The sequence below is a fragment of the Rhinolophus sinicus genome, linkage group LG10 (assembly GCF_036562045.2).
Source record: "Rhinolophus sinicus isolate RSC01 linkage group LG10, ASM3656204v1, whole genome shotgun sequence".
Classification (NCBI taxonomy): domain Eukaryota; kingdom Metazoa; phylum Chordata; class Mammalia; order Chiroptera; family Rhinolophidae; genus Rhinolophus; species Rhinolophus sinicus.
Window position 1 is genome coordinate 45,049,494 of NC_133759.1, and position 22,645 is coordinate 45,072,138.

A 22,645-nucleotide genomic window follows, 5' to 3' on the forward strand; every position below is an offset into this window, starting at 1 on the left:
TTTATGAAATCAACTGTACCTAAAAGGGGGTAGACAACTAAAATATTTATGGCAGAAAATAAAAAAGTTAACCAAAGTATTTTATTGATACATTCTTGGACAATATCACAGAATTGAAAGAGAATGGAAAGGGGGGATTTTTTCAGCAAGGTTGTTTTTCCACTAAACTGGCACATAAGCAGCAAGATTAACGAAAGTACTTATTACAAACAGTAAAAAACATACATGCTTTTTTTTTAAAAGTCCTTATCACACTGGTCAGTCATGGGGGCATGAACAAAACCTCAAGACATGAAAAATCCATATTCTTTTTTTTTCCAAATAGCTTAATCATTATTAAAATTATTGCAAAATATTCATATACCCTAATTAAAATAAAAGAGAACACAAATACGAATAGTGAACATAGTATTAACATGTACTGTAAAATACATTACTGGCATGCATCCCAAAGATCAAGACCTCTATTCAGTTCAGCCAATACCTTCCTTTCATGTGACTTATGAGTTACCAACGATAGATAGGTGGGGCCTAGTTTATCAGCACAGTTATTGGTCTTTAAGTATCCTTTTATGTCTTAAAAAAAAGTAACATGATTTGCCGTGATACTATAATTGCAATTATACAGTCATGTACATATGTGATTTAAGTTTTTGTTTTTTGGCTTTTTTTTAGTCTGCCGAGATCTTTTCAAATTTTTCATTGTTTTAACAATGTCCCCAAGATTTCGTGTCTGAGAGAATAGGGCTCTATGAAAACATGGCATTCAAAAACAAACAATGAACCAAGGTACAACATCAGATGATAAAGTGCAAAAGTCCTCACAAACTGTACAGAAAATTTCAAAACCTTGCAACCTGGAAGTACATACGTAGAAAGACAGGTCAGCCCCGAAACAGTCACTGTGGCTCTCCGTGCTTCATCCTAGAGAGCCTGGTGGGACTTGAGTCTCAACACTCCCTTTGGTCAGGAAGGTCCAAAATTGCAGCCAAGTTGGCAGTGCTGATGCCAGTGACTTATTAAGCCAAGATAAAGTAAGAATATTTCATAAAGCAGCTGTGTAGGACACTTGGATCCTCTAACATTGGTCTCCTGGCTGGGGATGCTCCTCCAGTGATGGGTAGCGGGCAGGACCGAAAGAGTCCTATGCCAGGTTGGGTGACGAAATAACTGAGGTCTCCCTCCTCCGTGGTTCCATGGAATGGAACAGGTTAGATAACCAGGTTATTATAACTGACATACTTCTTTTTTGCAGCAGGGCCTGAAAGAAAAATGTGAAAGAGTCAGTTGTGGCAATGACTATATTTGCAAAGGTAGAAGCAGAACTAGATCTGTGATGACTTGGGTGGAAAGTCAAGATAGGACAATGCGCCATTTGGAACACGCAAATCACTTTGGATTCCTATGACTATTTGCTGAGGTTTTGGTCACTAAAACCTGCAATGTCCAGCAATTCTCAAATCATCTGGGCTCTTTATTCTGGCATGTCTCCGATCTCCCGCTTTAGGGTTTGTAACATTAGTAAATTTATCAGTGGTTATCATGCTTTCTAATTAGCCAGCCCTAAGCTTAAAGGACGCACCCATGTTGTAGTGTATTTTGTGGTGTGATCTTCTCCCAGACTTTTTTTCATAGTAAATGACCTTTGCTTAGGAAAGGTCTGTCCTGCCTCACTGGAATTTACTTAGGTTGGCTGCAGGTTAGGTCAACCAGAGTGCCTTCTCCATTTCTGATTCACGCAGTCAAATTACTAGAGATTGACTTTTGTAGTCTTAGCATCAGTAAATTGTTTATGGTAATTCACAGGACTAGTTCCATCAAGGTTTGAAGCTAGTTAAATCTTCCAGGTGTCTCAACACACACACAGACTGCATTTGGTTCCCTTAAATGTAGAATAAATTATTCTGTTTGGTACAGTGATTTCAGGACTAACCTTCATTCACTCACTCATTCATTCAGTCGTTCATTTAGTAGATAAGTGTCAATTGCCCACCATCTGCCATGCCTAGACATGAGGCCAGGCACTGATGAGTAGCTGATGAGGAAACCAGACCCTTTCCTGTCCTTATGCTGAAAACAAAAACACCGAGATCCCAAGGTATGACTGTTTTATGTCCAAGCTCTTAATACCAAGTAATGCAATTGCTGTGATGTGACATGTTCTTTATTCATTAAATCTTAGTAGTTTTTCATCAGCTTCTGTTGGACGCCAAGTAAATGTCATGCAGCATTTATAGATGGATTGTTTTACTTACTGTTCTTAGATCCTACATAGTACTGTTCATTTCACACAAACAAGTAGCAAGAATTCATCCAGAACTCATAAGTAAGGATTTAGGTGTGAATTTAGAAGAACAGAGACGCCACAATAATGTACTGAGAGCGAGTTTGTATCTGAACTTTGAGTAATGCAGACAGTATGTTATGGATACATATATGCACATGTGCACTATACAAAAAGGCTGATCTTTTCTGGATTAAGAAGTTGGATAATCCTTCTGGAAAATTCTGACTTGAAGGCTTATTTCTCTAATACATCATATTTCATTTATTAACCAAAATTAGATGAAAAATAGAATTACAGGATGTGTCCTCACTCAAACGCATGGCTTTAATAATCCCCAAGTCCTGGAAGAAAGTTTCCTTTGTTATCACAGCCTTCATTGTCTTCAGCAAATGCTTGGTTTGAGTGTAAGGAGGAAAACTTGCTAAAGATGTTTTATTTTCCTTTGACTCCGAAGCCTATTTACAGTGTCATAGCTAGAAACACACTGCTGACAGTTGCAAGAAATAGTCACAGTGTACCTTGTCAAATGCCACCATATTAATTATCCTCAGGACAAAGGGGGGTAAATAAACAAGCCCGAAAGCTTACACTGACCCAAATATCTGAGACCACCTCTATTGTGTGATGAATCAAGATTGTTTTCCACATAAGCATAACTGTCTTGTGGAAAAAAGCAAAACATATTTGAAATTCCTCAAACAGGTTAGTTTAAAACACCAATTACTCAGGAAGAGTCTTTGATAAAAGAATGAGTAACTTAGAAAACAATTGTCTTTTCACTGTAAAGCTGAGCATCAGTTTTCATAACACTATAATCAAGATGAGCTTATGTTTAAAAACAATTAGAAATGATGATAATGAAATGCACCCATGCTTGGCATGGACTATCTTCTTGTGTTTTCACGTAGCCTTGGGGTGAGTGCTGTTTACGACTCTCCATTCAGAAAGGAGGGGCCCCGGTTCACATGCCCTGGTTCTGATTCAGCTCTATCGCTTGCTTCCTTGAGGTGTGGCTTACGTCAGTCCAATGACATTGACCTTGTCTGGGCCCCTGTAAAATGGGTTGGATAATTGCCTCCCTGTGGACTGTTAATGTCAAGAACATATGAAATATCCCAGTTTTGCATCTGGAAACATAAGGCATAAATGTGTTTTTAAATTACAAACTTCTATACAAATGATTAACCTCAGTGCATGCTTTCTTTGCACAATAGCTCAGGAACATTGCAGCAAAATGATAATGGAGTTGTACTTTACACATACTTTACAATTTGTGTACTTTTCAGAGCAGTGTCCAAAGTATTATGATATTTATATTTAAACCGTTCTAGCCCCATGAGCAAATAAAATAAGTGCCTGTGCTGTCCAGTAATTTCATTTATTTGAATAGCAATGTAGTTTATGGCCTAGGAAAGAAAAGCGCTTAGCTCAAAATAGTTGTGGACTAAAGCACTTGCTAAGGAAATCTTCTTTTTATTTTAAAATAGCTAGCATTTTTTTCTTATAAAGTTATGTTTTAAGGAGCAAGAGGAATATATGGCATGGCCCCTATTGAATTTTTACAAGTTATTACATCAGTGGTTCTCAAAGCAAGGTATCTTGAATAGTTGGTGTTTGCAATGAGGCAAGTGTGTGGACACTAGCTTTTGAATTACTGATGTGTCTTTGCTACTTAAGAAGCACAGACATTCCAACTTATTCTTGGTGTTTGTCAAAATCAAACTCAATTTGACACTAACTTCAGTGAACTAGTTTTCTTTTTAATTTTCTTTGAACCTTTTGTCTCACAAAAATTACGTTTCTCAAAGTGTGCTCTATGGAACAGTTGTAACCCAGATTACAGGAAGTGTAGAAAAAAAGAAAAAAGAGAAGAGTGAAGAGTCTCATGGATGGCATAAGAAACACTGAATTATGGGAAACGCTGTAAGTAAAATTATATAGGGCTTTTTTCCCTACCCAATATTTAATTTCCTTATTTTTTAAATAAGGAATTCTATAGTTCATTGACATTATACCCTGTGTTTTCCTGAGCTCTTTTAAAAAAAATAAATGTGTGTGTATAGAAGTATGTATGTGTAAGTTTGTGTATTAAGTGATTCAAAGAGCTACAAAAGGTGAAAACAATAATATATCACAGCCTCGAATATAACACACATTGACATCTTTGCTTCCTGTGCCCCTTCATCCATCCGGAGGAAATACAACATAGCAGAAGCCCTTCCCACTTACCTATCCCCACCGTGAGCCTCCTCGCCTCCTCCCACCAGAGCTATTATTGTGCTGTTGGTGTGCATCCTTCCCAAGGAGCTTCATACTCCTACTGCCCTGAATCTCTACATGGTATTACTTTGTGTATTTTTAAATTGTACAGACATGGTATAACTCCATGAATATCCATTTGCAACCTGTTTTCCATATAACGTGATGCTTTTAAGATTTATTTGTTTTGATTTGGTAATCATGGTTACTAAATTGTTTGCTTGTAAAAACGTAGCAAAATTTCTGTGACTCTTTTCATGTTGATGGACCCTGCTTTCTAATTCTTCCCAATAACACGACGTTATCTGAAAAATAACATCATTTATAATGTTAAATAACAAAGCTGTAGACCAGGTGAATTTACTTGAGACATATTTATCTGACAAAGGATTAACATCAAAAATATTTTAACTTATATAAATAAATGAAATGCAATCTAATTTTTTAGTGGATTATAGATATAAAAGGGCAATTTGTAGGTGAGGGAAAACAAATGAATGAGAAATACTCAACCTCGTTGGTAAAAGAAATGTAAGTTAAAATAACACGATAGTATTTTATGCCCACACCATTACAAAGTAAGAATGTACCGATACCAAGTATTGATGAGGGTGTGAAGAAGTGGGACTATTTTGGTCACACTGGTAGGAATGAAAATTGGTACAATTACATGGGACAACGATTTGGAAATAATCTAGAAAAGCTGAACATATGCACATCATTGATTCAGAAACTTTATTTCTAGATATATATCACATGTGCAGGACATTTCCGAGTCTTTCATATAATGATTTGCTTTTTGATTCTCTAAGGGAATTTTCCTGTAGTGACTGGGCACAAAATATGAGTGAAATGGGCCAGGTGTGAGGTGTTGGGGAACAGTATGAACCACAGTGAGTTAGAAAACACCTACCCAACCTACAAAGCATAGTCACTGTGGGATGTTACCTCAGTTTAGTCAGATATTTCTTCTTTGAAGAAGAGCTGAACTTCTGTATTTTTATGTAAAATTTCATTTTTCGCTTATTTGAAAATATTTCAAAATTTATTTTTCATTTATTGAGTACACATCATGAGTTGGGCTCTGTTCTTGGAATTACACATTCTGTTTTTAGCAGAAGATTCAAAATCAAATTAAAATATTTATCAAGTCAAAGGAAGGAGGCCAGAGAATCTCTAGGCTGTCAGTTTGTGACTCTGCGATACTATTTGTACTGTTCCCCACATTGATTTGATTATATAGCTCCCTCTTTTAATAGATCCCTTTGTACTGTATAAGAACATACTTTTTGAAATGCTTTGGTTAGTCCTTAAATCTTGATCCTGCGTATTACTTTAGCCATTTGTAAAGCTAACCAGACTTTGGAAGACTGGTTTATTGGCTGCTGAGATTGTGTCCAAACTGACTTTTCTATGAACCCATTCTAAACAGTGTCTGCTCTGCCCTTTCCCTCTACTACAGTATCCCTGTTGACCAAAATTCAGAGTTGAGTGGTTATACATATCTCAACTGGAGGGAGTCTTCACATTATGATTTATAGTTACTAAAGCAAAAGGAAATACTTCTTCTAATAAGTCCTTCTGTGGTCAATGATCTGTTTCCTGCCTGTTGGTTTCATTGGTAAATTGCTCTTAGCCCATCACTTAATGGCAGAAGAGGAGATGTTACCCTTAAGTGTTAATTCTCATTCAGGATTTCAAAAAGGCTAGTAAACTTCCTGTGCTTTTGTGTGTGTGTGTGTGTGTGTTTTAAAGGTAACTCATTTTATAATGATTTCTACATCTTTTTTTTTTTTTTAAATTGACTGCCATCTAAGAGTAGCACATTACTCAGCCAAAAAGATGAAAAAGAACAAGAATGAAGAACATGATTACTGAAAAATGAGTCATTCACAATTATACAAGCTGAACTCTGAACTAAATAATAATTTACTTTTCTACATTTCCTTGGTCCCACCCCCAACTCTGCCACCACAATCTGCCAGGAGAATGATAGACTATTTGTTCTTATGTTAGTTAGCTGGACATCTTGACACAAAGAACTTAGCAGGAATGAAAATGCAGTCAATCGGTTAAATAACTCAGGATTCCAAATCACCATTGATTCTAAGCCAGTTGCAAAAATCTCCAAAATCTGAATTTCTGTCCATCTTTCCAGCCATTCATCTAACAAAGTATTAGTTAACACTTAAATTCCAGTCATTCTAATGCATGCTAACTGTGCAAACCAGGCTTGGAAGTCTGTAAGCTATGTGCGCACTTCTTATTAATTGTATATTCAGATTACATTTAACATCTATAGAAGGCTGCCATGTGCCAGCAGCAAGTGGTTGGCATTTCCTTGCTTTTGTCCTACTTGGCATGATAAGGATAAGGCATGAAGTCATAGCCCAGCCTCACATTGAGAGGATACCCCAAGATAAACCAGGCACCCTTCACCAGTGTTGAGTGAGGGAGGCAGTTCAGTGGATGATGGGCCCCTGAAGCTGCTGGGACCAGTCTGCGTGCGTGCAGACCAATAGGAACCTATTTTGAGAGAACAAAAAGCAACAACCAAGGGAGCCTTAGGGACCATGTGCCAAGTGCTTGCCCCATTGTTACCAGGGTCAGAGAAATGAGTCAGATATATCCCTGTTGTTTTGGAACTTGTGTTCTAGGAGGGGAAATGGTTACAGCACCTGTGATAAGTGCATAAAGGTATTTTACAAGGGCTAATTAGCTTTGTCTTGAATGGCAGTATACTACTGTACTACGTCTGGAAAGGCTTCTCAGTGAAATGGGCATTTGATCTGGGCAGTGAAGAATGGGAATGTAGGAAGGAGGCAGGGTAATGTAACAATGTACTGTGTTTCCATCCAGGTGCATGGGAAGGGGAGTCAGAGTGCTGGGACTCAGGCTGGCAGGGTAGGAGGGGCTAGGTAATTACATCAGTAAATATGCGTGCTATCATACTAAATTCAAGAAAAGTAATGCACAAGATACAATTCCTATGGTTACTTAGCTTCTGAATGGAGACCTGTGTGAAAGGCCTTGAATGGGAAGTGAAGGCAGTGATATAGTAAGTCCTCACGTAACGTAGGTGACAGGTTCTTGGAAACTGACTTTAAGTGAAACAGTTTTACCATAGACTAACTGTTATAAACAAGAGTTAGGTTCCTATGGCATATTTCTGGTCACAAAAACATCACCAAACTGCAAAATAAAGACCCCAAACACTTCTAATGCTAAACGTTGAAATACATGTGAGCTATACATACATTTAAGGAAGATGAATAAAAACAAGCTCCTTCCAGTTCAGGATCACAGATGGCAGGAACCTCTCTGGGCAGAGGCAGCTCAGGGTACAAGGTGGGACCCCACCCTAGACAGGCAGCCTTTCCATTGCAGGGTGTACACACACACACACACACACACACACACACACACACCCGTACTCAGACTGGGACCATGTAGACATGCCAGTTCATCTCACATGCACAGCTTTGGGATGTGGGAAGAAACTGGAATCCCGGAGAAAACCCACGCAGACATGGCAAGAAAATGCACACTCCACACAAACAGTGGCCTTGGATTGAAGCAATTTTTTTCTCATCAACATTATAATGAAACAATATTGAACAAAATAATGTTATTCAAGGATTTGCTATATTTGAGAGGCTAAGGGGGAGCCCTCAATCGTTTTGAAGCAGAATCTTCACACTTGCTATTCCCTCCCTACATGCTGACTGCCTTTTCTCCTTAACTGGTTGCCTTCTGCTCCTGGCTGGGTTGTGGTTTCTCAAAGCCACTTGCTCCAGGAGGCTTTCCTGACCTCTCCAGACATGTTAGATGTCCCTGCTCCACTCTCTTATGGCCTCTCTGCTTTTCTTTTGCTGTACATACTTAACCAGGGTGAATGACCTATTTCTCATGTGTGTCTCCAATGTTAGCACTGTAACTGTCAGGATGGAAGAGGCCATTTTCCCGCTAATGCCTAGGAAGTGTATATTTATTCAGTGTCTTACTATAGAGTGGTTTCTGCTCTGTCAAGTCATTATCAGCTCTCAGAGGATCTTCAGAGAGACATAGAATACAAAATAATACTTTGCCATATTTCCCTCAGTTTCCCTGTGGGTGCTATTGTATACAAAGATAGCCATTTCTATCACTCCTCAGATTTCATTTGTAACTTTTAAACCACTACATTCTTTTTTCCCCTTTTAACATCCAAGGGGAGCCAAAACTGCCTGGCTGAAACTGACAAATCAATTTTCAATTCTGCCATGAAAACAGTCAAGGAAACTTCTAGTGTTTCTTTAGAAAAAAATCTTAATTTGTACTTTAAAATGTAAAGCATCAAGCAGAGGTTTACAGGGTTCTTAGAAGATGTGTGTGAAACAAGTAGACTAAGTTTGTTTTGAAACATCTTTAAGCTTAGCCACATTAAACTCTGGGTAATGTGATTGGGGCCATATTTGTTTTGCCTGGAATAAAAGAATGCATTGAATTACAGCATCAAAGATTTCTGCTTTTTCTTGTTATGCACTTTGCCTGGGCATTGAAGAGATTTTATGTATTTTGCAATTTCAATATATTATAGATGTGAGCATTCCAGAGCATATTATGGACGCAGAGCAATGATGCATCCAAGATTGAAGACGTGCATCAAAGTCTGCCCTAAGGATAATGCTACAAAAAGACAATCATGATAAAATAATAGTGGAGTAGTGCTTAGTGTTCCTGGATGAAAAGCTCTGGCTAAAATCCAGGCCTTGCTACTATTTTTGGCTAGGAGATTCACAGTCCATTCATTCACCTCTTGATTCATGTATTCAACTAGTACTGAGAGTTTCACATTGTGCTAGTAGCTTGGTTAAAAACTAGTGGTACAAAGGTAAGGAAAAAAATACTCTCTAGCCTTGAACAACTGCCAGATCAGTGCAGTTCAATACATTTATTGAGTACCTACTATGTGTCAGACAGTATGATAGGTGGGAGGATATAGTCACGTTATAATACAAAACAGTATAGTCCCACTTTTATGGGGTTTACATTCTTCTTGGTGGAGACAGATCATTAACAAAAAAGTAAATGTGTCCAATTCTTGTTATCCATTGTTACATTCTATAAAGTTGCCACAAACACGGAATTAGTGAACACTGAACAATTGCTCCTAGGGGAAATATAGGGTTAGGTTCCTGTGAGCCTCTGGTCACAACATTTTCATCAACCAATTATGACAGAACCTTGTTTATGTGTGTTTCTGTTTAAAGACAGCATAGTTAATATATATTATTTGATTCATTACCGTCAAACTCATAGCAACAGCAGTATAAACAGAAAAATAGCCCCCACAAAGCACAAATGTGGGCAACACAGGAATTAAATAGACGTCAAAAGGCACACTGGTTTCCATATGAAAGTTAAAACAGGAAGGCAGGGTGGCATCTTGTTTGTCCTCAGCTTGGAATGTGTGTGTGTTTCTCTGCTCTGTGCATCTCCCCACACACGAGTGCAAAAACACAAGTATTCATTTTAGAGTTACAGTTCAATTTTAGCAGATAGGTGAGTTTGCAAATATAGAATCAGAATCAGGAGGATCAGCTATATGATGATGTCAGGCCACCACTGGGTGGGGGTCACTGTCCTAGGTAGCGTGGTAGTCAGCTTCAGAGGGTGGCATTTGAGTAGAGACTTGTAGGAGGTGAGAGAGAAGCTATGCAAATATTTGACCATAGACTGAAGTCCAGTCTCTGAGGCTGGATCTGAAAGGCTGAGACAGTAGGAACAAAGAGTGAGCAGAAGCAGTAGTAAGCATGAAGAATTCCAACACTGGCAGGAGGTGGCATCAGAAACTTGTGCATGGAAGAAGAGGTAAAAAATACTGCCTGATGAACTTAGGCAAAGTTTCAAAGAGGAGGGAGTGTTGAACTGTGTCTTGAGCAGTAAATTATAGACATTGGTCAGGCTGGCCTAAGTGATAGGGTATAAGCATTGAAGAGCATTCCAGACTGAGGACATGACACTGGAAAAGCCATATTCTGCAAAAAAGCTTAGGATTTGGAGAGAACAGCAAATAATATGAAGAGTTCGGCAAAACACAAGGTTTATGCAGAGAAGAAAGAATGCTGTCAGAAGAGATTGCTAGGGAGATTAACTTCAGATTGCCAAGGGTATTTTATGCTATATATATGTTTCTATATATTGGGATTAATTGTGAGAAGTTCACCAATATTTGAAAAGAGAGAATGCTCTAACAGTAGCCCGGAGGATGAGGTAGAGGAAGAGGATAGTGATTTCAGAAAAGCAGATTAGCTAGGAGTTAATAGAATGATTTGGACTGTGTTTGTCATGAGTAGAATTCCAAGGTGGTGCCACAGTGGGGTTCTAGATGAGGAAACATCTCATAGTGCCACCACTGCTCCAACACCATGTTCTCTTGGGGATGAGAATGTGGGCAAGAACCATTTGGGCCATTGTCATGTGGAAGCACCCTTGAGGCCAGAGCTAGGTTGTTTGTTTAAATGACTGTCAATTTCTGTTAAGTCCAGTTCAGTTGACTCCTGCTGTGACTGCAGATGTAGAGGACCCCGTGGGCTCAAAAGAGAGGAATCCAGAGAGGCCTCCTGGCCAGGCAAAGAAAAGAGATGAAGGAAACCTGAACTTTCCTTCCTTTCTTGAAATTCAACTCAGCTTAACCTAGTAGGCAAAAGACAGGGCCTGAGAGCTGAAGCTCTGCCCAGGAATAAATATAGCTACAATTTTCTAAGGCCTGCGTATTTTGGGATCCTGGCTTTGGAAGATAGAAGGCTTGGAATCTACTATAGATAATAGAAGGCAACCAAAGCTCCATCAACGTAAAGCACATGTTTGCTAATTGTTAAAAAACGGTTGCTGGGGAAACAAAAAGACTAAGACATGTCCCTCTCCTCAAAGAGCATTCAATCTAATAGAGCATATTCCCCTTGGCTAAATTGTACATTGAGTGTAAAGCTTGAGAGTGCAATAACCACGTCTCATACATAGATTTCCACCGTGTGAAACTGACCAGTTCACACTCAGACTTGAACCTAATATGTTAGTCTCAACATCAGGACTTTGTAATGATGGGAAGTCCCTTTCATCCTCTTATTCAGTTTGCAAATTAATGTCCTCAGTTATTTAATAATAGCAAATTTTTGTAATAAAAATTAAAATTAAACATGTGAATTCGAGGTGTTCAATTTTTTGTTTTCTAAAATGAATAACAAACTTTTTTAAAGTAGTAAATCCTATGAATTAGTACTAGAAAAACAATACATATTTGGAAAAACATACGTACGTATTAAGAATATTAAATGAAAATAAAAAGGACCAAGCTATATGCTTTAAGGTGTTCATGAAGATGTACAGTATTATTTACAATTTTAAAGGACCTAAGTATCTAATTCTTGAGGGTGATTAAATAAATTCAAATGCAATCATTTGATGGGGCATTTTAAATCTATCAAATGTAATGCTTATTAAGACAATGCAATAACATGGAAATTGCTATTGCTGTAGCACTAATAATGTATAGTACAAAGAATAGGTTACAAAATTGTAAGTACTCTATGATTAAAACTATGTACTGAAAAGTCTGAAAAATGCCTCCAATTATTAAAAGCTGCAAGAAATCTGGTGGGCTTTTAAAAAAATGTCAGAGTCACAAAGGACCAAAAAAAAAAAAAAAAAAAGTGGGACTATTTCAGATTAAAAGAGACTAAACAGACAAAAACACTAAATGCAATAATGGATTGACTGGACCATGGATTTAAAAAAGAAAAACAGCTATATTGGGGAAACGGAAAATTTGAATTTTTGTTTTTGTGACAAGTGATAATATTGCATCAATATTAAGTTTACTGGGTGTGAAATGATATTGAGGTTTTGTAGGACAGAGTTATCATTCTTAGGAGATACATGCTGAAGTCTTTTAGGATATTAGTGTCGTGATGTCTACAACTTGCTTTGAAACATTTCATGGGGAAAATATCCATATACACATCGAGAGAGAACATAAATGTGGCAAAATGTTAGTAAGTGGACATTATATGTGAGTGGATATTCTTCATTTCAATGTATTTGGAGGTTTTAAATGTTTCAAAATAAAAAAGTTAGGAGAAATGATTTATAAAACTCTATTGGGGTGGTGGAATTGTAGTCATTTTACTCTTTTAAAAGTATTTTTTCTGTAATGTCACTATTTTTACGTTGAAAGGAAAGTAAACACTTTTGAACAAGTTTTTGGCAGGATATAAGTAGATGCCAGTAACCATCTCTCAAGCATTTTGGTCTGAGTGCTCCTGAGAAGCAGTCTCTGAAGAGACCTCCGTGGGTAACTCTCTTAGACAATCTATTTGCCTCTTCTGCCATTTTCTTGTTATCCAAATAGAATAAGAACACTTATATGCTATGACCCATTATTAATCCTAAAATGGCTATTTCTTCTGGGCTTTTCACTGAAAAAAGGCCCTAAGAATTTTGTCTAGTCCTTCATTTTTTCCCCTCACTGGGTATATCTACATCATATAATAAATGGCCTCCTAAAGTGTTTCCTAAAGCATTCAAATGTTGAATGTACCACTGGAAGCCCACGAGAGATATTTTTTCCTAACATTTGAGTAAAAATAGCTCTAAAAATTAAGTACGTCTATTCATCTTTTTAATGAGTTTGGCTTTTAAAATATGCAAATCATCATGTCAGGCCTCAGAGGGAGAAAATGTTGGGTGGGTTGGTTATATCTGTTAAGAATGGGAAGTGCCTGTCAGATAATTGTCTGACTTCGTCTAAGTCATCCTCTCACACACTTGATCTCATCTGCTGAGCAGCCAGCTTACTCCATGGGTGCTATCGCTGACACAGTAGTCTGCAGAAGTAATAATATAAATACTGTGCCCTGGGTTAGAAGGATAATCAGTGCATGCCACCGTTCCTGTGCCTTCTAATTCAAGGTGTGTGTGTGTGTGTGTGTGTGTGTGTGTGTGTGTGTGTGTGTGTGTCTGTGTGTGTGTGTGTGTGTGTGAGAGAGAGAGAGAGAGAGAGAGAGAGAGAGAGAGGAAGAGAGGAATTGATTTATTCAACAGAACTCTCCTAAGGACTGATAAAATGCAGACCCGTGTGAAGAAGCAGGGAAAGAATTGAGTGTCAGGCTCCAAAAGTCATCCAGAGGGACTTTTCCATAAAACCCATGCCACTAGAACATCCCGGAAAGGAAGAAAGGGTGTGGAGGCAGAGATACCCTATGACTATAGGTCACCTGTGTTCTGGAGTGTTCTTCCCTCAGATATTTCCACAGGTAGAAATATCTTCTCCTTCTTTAGGTTTCAGTTTAAATGTCACCTTTTGGAGAGGGCTGTCTTGGTTCCATCTATAAATAATACTCACCAACTCCCAATTTCCCGACATCATTGCACATTTTTATTTGTCTTCACCTTCCACTATCACTCTCTGAAGTGTTTTAATTTATTTATATTTCAATTCATTTACTTGTTTCCCCTCTAGAATGTAAACTCTACACATCCTGTCTTAGTCACTATTGTGTCCACAGGACTTATGACAATGTGTAAGTAATACTAACATAAATAAATAAATTAACATAATGGGTGAAAGATGATAGGTCCTTGTTTGGGGATTTGTTGGAGCTAATGGACAGGTGCTAACTCACTTCTCTGTGTGGTATTCCTTGAAACTTGTACCTTTGAGTTTGGTTTCTGCCAGGAGTTTTTCTCCTTCTTTCTGAAATTGTAGACGCGAAGTGGTGAGAAACCTGCGAGGTCTGTTTTAATCTGTTTCCTAGAGTATGAAAGTCCTCTGGTCTTCATAGTTATTGGGCAAGTGATTCCCAATTGGGCATAGTTGTTGGGCATAGTTACTCCTAGTCAGAGAAAATGGAAGAGTTTGTTTATCACACAGAATGATCAGGAGTAACCACAACTATTAGCTGAGGGAAGAGAGACTTTGTATTCAGGTAACAGATGGATGGAACAAACCCCTAATCCTTCTATGCCTGAGTAGAGACAGTGGCTTCTCTCACAGGAAATGGAGGAGGGCACTGGAAATTGGTTAGGGCTGGGATATAATATCAGCACGCTTGATTCTACAGCTCTGGGCTCCCGTGGCCAATCAGAGCAACACAATCTGTGCTCAACCACATTAGGCCCATAATGATGCCCTAATTTCCATCTCCGGTGTTCTCTGTAGAAATGCTTCCTTTTTCTTCTTTTCTCATACACATCACCAGTCCGTTACTTTAAAGTGACTGATATTGGACTTCAATGCCTATTATGAGGCTCAAGGAGTTTAAGCCTGTTTATCAATTCATAGGAACATCTATCAAGTGCCTAATTTTAAATTGATAGTTTACGTGCTTTCCTTACATGCATTGTGTTTGCTTTGATGATGTCCAATGGACCTGTCCACACGGACCATTCCTCTGTACTTAGGGTCAGAGCATTTGGTGGAAGTTGAGGGATTCTTAACAGGAGAGTGGCATTCCGCTCACTAGCATTCAGGGGTCTTGGAGAAGTGAACACTTAGCTGCTTTAAGGCACTGGGTCTGGAGACACTGGATTGAGGAGGCAGAATGGTTGCCTTCTGCAAAGAGGGATGAAGAGACTGACGATTTGAGCCCACAGACTGGATGTCAAATGATATTAGAGAATTCCTGTGAACTTAGATATGATAATGGTATGATAGTAACTGTGAGACAGTGTCTGCACTTTGTGATAAGCTAACATATTTTGGAATAAAGCATCGCAATGTCTGTAGTTAACTTTAAAATGGCTCAAGACAAAAATACACTTGTAGATGAGGAAATACGGCAACATGTTAACAGTTGTTAGATCTTGGCAGTGGATTGTGCTACTACTCTTCTACTTCTCTGAATGTTTGAAAAGTTTCATGATAAAAATCTGAAACCCCTCATCTCCAAAGCAAAATGTATACTTCACAACTTTGCTGGGAGGTAGCCCTACTTTTGTCTCATAATATCCCGTTACCAAGAAGCAATAGCCTCAAGCCAGTCTTGTGTCTTTGAGAAGAGATGAAGATGAGAGGAGATATTAGGCTACCATTTTCCTTAACACATTGCGTACGGATCACGAGAATCTTCGTTTTTTTCTGAGCCATGCGTTAAGGACAGATAACGAGAATTTCAAAAGATTGGGCAGAGAGCAGTGAGAGGCCAAGACAGGGAGGTGAGACGAGTGGCGACAGGGAACCAGCTGTGAAAGTGCCTACGCAGCGGGCCACCAAGGAAGACAATCCGGCCAGGCTCTCGGGAGATTTGGCCACGCATCATCTGGAGCCCATAGTGGGAAGAGGAAAGAAAAAATATCACACACGGGTGTGTAAAGTGTGCGCATCAAAAAAAGTGAGAAGTGAAACTCGGTACATATGCAATTTTTGCCGTGTCCCACTGCACAAAGGAAGCTGCTTTCTGCAGTATCACACCAGGAGGGATTACTAACATCATAGGTGAGTAAACCCTAAAAAATCCATAGAAAAATAATAAATGACATAGAAGCATTTAAGCTTTAAAGAGAAGAGTGCATTTTAAAGTAGTTTCTTTTAAAAACCTGCTGGAACAGAGGGGTATAAGGGATTTAAACCCCGCCGTACGCAACGTGCTAAGGACGTTTAAGGAGTTGTCAGAGCACCTAGTGCATTTTATCCATTCATTGAAAAAGAATCTGTCAGATCACTGTGGACATGTTTCCACATCCATCCAGTTGCACTGCCATCATTAGCCACCATTTCATCTCTGCAAAAGTGTGATATTGAAATCTTGGCTTTGAGAGCTTATGTTAGTCAACTGGAGCCAAAGGGGGAAGCAGGGATTTGGCAGTTTCTATTATAGCAAAAACGACAGTTTCTTACTGTATAGACAGACTTGTACACATAATCAATGGCTGCTGCTATTACAAACAATCCATGCCATCTTTGTGCTGTGTTGGAGTGGGCAATCATTGATTCCAGGAGCCCTCATTGTAGTACTGTTATGTTATTTGCAAAATCAATTGCGGGAGTTTGTAAATATGCATTTATTTATATATTTCTTTATCCATTTTCATTGAATAAGTTAGACATCTATGATGAGTAGCCTATGGATGTTAGTTATTTTAGCTGAAATGAGTTATCCTCTATTCACTGCTCAGTTTTGCAGTTACGAATTGAGCTGTGTCTGCACTGATAAAGCAATGAAAAGATGGGGGCAGTTTCCAAGTTGATTCTCTTAAAAAGATCGCAACCAAAGCTATCCGTGCATGTTTATGATGTATGAATGTATATGCACATTGGGTCCATCTTACCCAGGGTGGTTATCAAACAGACTTAGCAGTGATCACTCAAAAGTCCATGTTTTCCAGGAAGCTTTTATGTACCCAACAGCCCAAACAACCTGCTATATCTCAAAAGATAGTCTGACTTACACAATTTGACAAAAAACAGTGTGAAGTGAATCCTTATAGAAGTTGTCAACATTGCTGAGAAATTGGGGCACTAAAAATTTTGATAATACTTGTTTCCTAGAAGTTAAGAAATATATGCATCCTGGATGAGTCATCCAAGAGTACACATTCTTGTGCTCTGAATGTAGTAGCATTTGTTGAACACTTAAAATATGCTAAAAACTCTGCTAAACACTTTATAACCACAAACCTTTTAAAACCTTCCAGAAACCCCTATGAGGCAGGCACCAATATTATCCCTACTTCACAAAAAAACAAAACAAAAAGCATATGAGGCTTAGAGAAAGTACAGAACACATCTAATATTATATCACATGTTCCACCTTTTCCATACTGTGGTTTTTGATAAAGCAAGAGAGGGAAAAGAGAGATGGGACTGACTTCAGGGGCCACGGATATTTCTCATTCAATGAACATTTTTCTAGGGTCGGGCAGGGCTGGCCAGTGAGTCCTAAGAAATCAAGACAAAATCTCTGTTGCTCACTTTTTATCTTTAGCACCTCTCACCCCTTGATTTCTTCCCTGGAATTCTATACTCAGTTCCCATGAACGGTCAGCTTGTTGCAGGAAGCAGCACATCCTGTGAAATGCTTAGGAAGTCTGGGCATTTGGGTACTTAGATTCCAGGGGGCCGAGAAGCACTCCTAGAGGCAGTGATACATCCTGACAGCAAAATCTGTCAGGTGGTGTCCCATCGTTCAGCATCACCTTCCTTCTCCCCAAGGGAGCCAGTGCAGAGCAGATACTTGGACAGGCTTGGAGGGGAGGTCTGAAATAGATCATGTGATCACAGGCCACCCTTTCAATTCAGAGAAAAGGCTCTGGCAAAACAATAACAAAAAAAAACACCCCAAAACAAACAAACCAACAAACAATAACAACAAAACAACCCTGAAGATTGCCCAGCCTTTGCCATTCCCCAAAGAAGAGAAAGATATCAGTGAAGTCACTGATGTGGGAGGTGATGTGAAGTTGTGGTTAAGGAAAGGCCTCTCATGTTGGCCTGTGGGATTTAACTTCCAGCTTTTGCTCAGCAAGCTGTGACCTTGTGAGAGATGGCAGGGCCTCGGTTCCCTTGCCTCTACGTTGTTTACAAAATCAGGGTGATGCTGCTGGTGATGTTGGGGGATCAAATGTGATGCTCTGTCTGTAAAAACACAGTGCTGGACCCTGAGGGAGATATTGTCACCATCAGTCAGCACCATCAGCACTACCACCATCACCATCTCCTCTGCTTGACCATGGTAATGGCCATCGCTGAAGGTTAGTCTTCTATACAAGATGGTGGGGTACAGAAGGATGGTCATATCTAAACACTGCCGGTGGCCCATTTGATAGGATGGATTCCTCTCATAGGATCTCATTTAAACATGAAATTCATGTGAGACTTGGAATTGTCAGTTTTGCAGTTATGTACCAGAAAGTTTTCACTCTGAACTCAAAATCTTTAATGCAATCCTTTAGGCCCCTGGGGAGGAGATTTCCAAGGCGATGCATAAGGAGACTGTATTTTTACAGAGAAATCATAGCACAGTTAGAAGGTAGATTTCTATATCATTTCAGAAAATAAGAGTGGGTCTCTAGATGACAAGGTTTGGCTGAAGAAATATTTAAATTCCTGGGAAATTTTCATTGTTTTTGGTGACAGCAACACAGAAAATTCTTAAATTAAGGGTGTCCTGAAAATCTGGGTTATTGTGTTGCAAAGGAGAGTAGCACTTTTTTTTTTCCTGACAAGTGTTTCTAAACAGTTACTGTTCCCTGAGACAGTTACTGTTCCCTGGATGTGTCACCTCAAACTGTCATACCATTCACACCATTCCTGTCACCACAACTACCTGTCTTTCAGGGAGTAAGGGGTAAAACAATAGTGAGTCAATAAATATTTGCCAAATCCCTAACATGAAGCATCTTCCATTCCAGGTTCTAGGGCTGTGATGGGTGCACAGACATAGAAGGCATTATCCCTGCCATCCAAGAACTTCTAACCTGGTAGGAAACCTAAAGTACTTGACAACATGCCAAGGTTGCACTGTAGTGGAATCATCACCAAAGATGCTGCAGCTCTAATAGCAGTCCCATGTGATGAGTCCATCCTACGTGACCTTCTGCCCAGGGAGTTGTTTCCTGGAACAGATGTTGATGCAAACTGTCAGCCACCTCCCAACTAGGGAACCAAGTCTGTTGGCTTGGCTGATGGTCCTGGTTCTAGTACCCCCTCCCCCCCGTCACCCCCCACCGCCGCCACCCCGAGTAGGCCTGGTCTTCTGCTTGGGTGGCTTCTGGCTGTTTTCATATCCATTTTCATTTCCAATCTCACTCTTGGTATGCCATTGATGAGAAGTCTCAGTTTCCAGTTCCCTGGCGACTCAATGAGTCGTTTTCTCTCTTTTTTGCCTGTTTCCATTAATGCCGTGAGGTCTGCACTCTCCTGAAGGCTTGGGATAATTCTCCTCATTTCAGTTTCTCCATCTGAGGCCTTGTCTTTTGTTACTTCCTTCCTCTTATGATAATCGGTCAGTTAGTTATGGAGCTTCTTTTGCTTATTGTGAGAAAAATGTACCGACAAGGAAGTATGAGATGAAGTTGGCAAGTGCCGTGGGCCCTTAGAAATTAGAAAGCGAGGGAAGTACTTGTAAAGGCTGATTAAGCAATTTTGCTTAATAATAGTAAGTTTAACGTTTATGCAGTGTTTCCTATACTCAGATATGGCATCAAGCCTTATAGACAACTCACCTCATCCACCTCCTGGGAAGATGCTTTCATTCTCCTTATTTTGCAGATGGGAAAAGAGAGACACAGAGAGGTTACGTATAACTCCCAAGACCAGACAGCTGATAAAGCCAGGCTGTGAGACCCCATGTCTGAACTGTTGTGAACCTCTTCTTTTAATGGCTCTTGCTCATCCACTTCATCTTAAAAAATGAAAATCTTATAATGCAGGAGAGTGGAGAAAACGAGTGAGCAAGGCTTGACGACATATAAGGTTCTTTCTGCTGTCATGCTGTGGTGTTTCTCTGATGCCACATGAGTGAGAAATAATAAAATGTAGTAATGGGTTTTGAAACTGGGAGAGCCATCCATTGTAAGCATCCTGGGTACAATTTGGTTATCAACAGATGTCTAGAAACAAGAGTATATCAGCTTTCAATGGGAGAGGAATTTCATTTATCTTAGGCCCTTGTATTTGAATCTAGGTTTCCATTTAGCTTGCTGTAGTTTTGACAGTTAAACAATATATCCATTGCTTCTCTAAAGTCCAATTAAGATAGGTGATGGAAGGAAACACTCATATATGAAAATGCTTTGGCTGAATGGCTGGACTTGTTTTGATCTCTGAGGGAGAAAAAAAGGCATCAGGCATTCTGTAACTGCCTGTAGACTTTTCCAAGCGACCTGATTTCACCTTTCCAAAACTGCAGTCAGCAAGAGGATTGTGCTTTGCGTCTGTCTACTGGCAAAGAAGTTAGTCTGATTTTAATTTCTTTCTTTCTTTCTTTCTTTCTTTCTTTCTTTCTTTCTTTCTTTCTTTCTTTCTTTCTTTCTTTCTTTTTAAGATCCAAGTTTTGGAAGTATTTTCAGTCCTTTTTTTATTATTATTATTTCAAAATGAAAACTGAAATTGTCCTATTTATAATTCATCCATTTTTAGATGGGGAAGAAGAAACGGGTCCCCAGTCACCATTTTGAAAAGAGGGATGGAAAAGAACAATTAATTTTCAGGAAATTAGTACAATCCCAGGAAGTAGCACCAATGGTGAGAAAAATGAACCTTCCCTACTTTTTTTCTTTTTCTCATAACTTCCACCTGAGCAAAAAAATAAATAAACAAATGAAAGATGAAATAATGCTCAGCACGCTTCACCAAGTAAACAGACTGGAGTGATATATTTTTTGAAAATAAGAATTTCATCTGTAAGGAATGAAACAAAGAGTGGATATCAGGTAACCCCAAGTCAACCAGAAAATTCAATAAACCTCAGGCACTTGATTTCCCTTGCTCACTACTTAATCAGAGTATTGCTAGAATGAGTTCGAATGAATCCACTTATTTTTCAACTGGCTTTTTTGATGTCCTGTAAATACAGCCCAAATATCATTTTCTGTAACAGAGCCAACCATAAAAATATAATCAATCAGCAACATCGTTCAACCCATGGGATTGGGATGTCCAAATGAACTGCATTATGTATTCAAGTTGGACTGGGACCATTTATTTCATTCCATTTCCATGTCCTCTGTGGCACTATGTGAACAAACTCAGGCAATTACTGCTCTGCCCATATTTCCTTTTTTGTAAAAGCCTGCAGATGCTTTCTACTCCTTAATATATGCCCCAGGCTTTGAGATATTGACATGTAAAGTACTAAACATCGGTATCACTTTTGCTGGAAATGGTATTGGATAATGGTCAATTTATAGACTCCATATTCTGAAAGTATTATTTTCCCTGTAGGCGGAATGAAGGGAAATGAGGGCAATAAATGTATCCCAGACTTTGGGTAGTTATGGAATGAGTGTGGGGAATTGAGCAGGCATTTTGCTTTGGATCAGAAGGAGACAGCTTGTGTGACAGTAGTAGGATACAAATGGACATGGTTATGTCCATCCCGTGTGTCTCTGAACTAGTAAATCATCTTCCACAGAACGTTAGACTGCTCTCTATTGGTGAAGGTGCCAGACCTCTGAACTAAACCTTAGGTTTTCTCAGATACTCCTGCAACCAGAATACACGATGGGTTCCTTGGAAGGGGAGGGTCTGGTGGGGCAAGAAGGAGGGTACTAGCCAGGAATCAGAGGGGCAGACATGACACTGTAGAGGGAACTTACGGGAGGGCTTCTGAGTTCCTGCAATCAATCTCCTTGGAGCAGGAGGTGGAAGGGAGCAAAGAAGGAAAGTAGGCATACACCCACATGCACACACAAACAGTGTAGTGCGAGGTGAAGAGGAATAGGATGCAGACACACAATTAAAAAAAAAAGAAAAAAAGGGCTGAATTTGCAACCTTTAAGTTATATCTTCTCTCTGTATATGCAGAATGTGTGTGAGTGAAGTATTAGTAAATAAAACTGGAGCCAGACTGTGGGAGTCTGAATTCTTGTTTTGCCACTTACTGTGTGACCTTAGGCAGGGTGGTTAACCATTCTGTGCTTCAGTTTACTTAACTGTTCAAGAACAATAATAATAATAGAACTTACTCATCAAGTGGTTCTGAAGATTATATAAGTAAAGTACTTAGTAAACACTGGTGCATAGTAAACATTTAATATGCATTTGCTATTATTATTATGTTGGTCCCTGATAAGCATTCAGTAGTTGCCTCTGTCTCGTTCATTGCTCTCTCTTTGTCAGATACACATTTAGAGACATGGTAAAGAAATAAATCACCTTAATTACAAGAGAAGCGCTACCCATTTAATAGAAATTCTGTGATGATTTTCTTTGCAAACTTATTTTGGAGCCATAATTGATTCCAGAGTTTTGGTTTGCTTACTAAGGGACTGTATCTTTTCGTTCTGGGCTGCTCTCTTCTCTTGTATTCCCAACCTTTGGCATGTGTGTTGTTTCACATTATAAGTTAAGCCATGATGTAGTGTTGGGTGTTCTGCCTTGGGCATCTGCAGAGCACC

The 22,645-nt window shown here is 39.1% G+C and overlaps 1 protein-coding gene across 4 annotated transcripts in view; it reads right to left on the bottom strand.

Annotated features, from left to right (window-relative positions):
• Positions 1–61: 61 nt before the first annotated feature.
• The window catches only part of GRM7 (glutamate metabotropic receptor 7), an 820,785-nt gene continuing 798,201 nt past the window's right edge, over positions 62–22,645 (bottom strand). For all 4 annotated transcript variants that reach the window (XM_074313055.1, XM_074313056.1, XM_074313054.1 and 1 more), the window contains one exon: positions 62–1,261. Coding sequence is in view for 2 of the 4 variants with exons in the window: in XM_074313056.1 (XP_074169157.1) it covers positions 1,145–1,261 (117 nt within the window). In the remaining 2 variants the exon portion in view is untranslated. The remainder of the gene's footprint in view (positions 1,262–22,645) is intronic.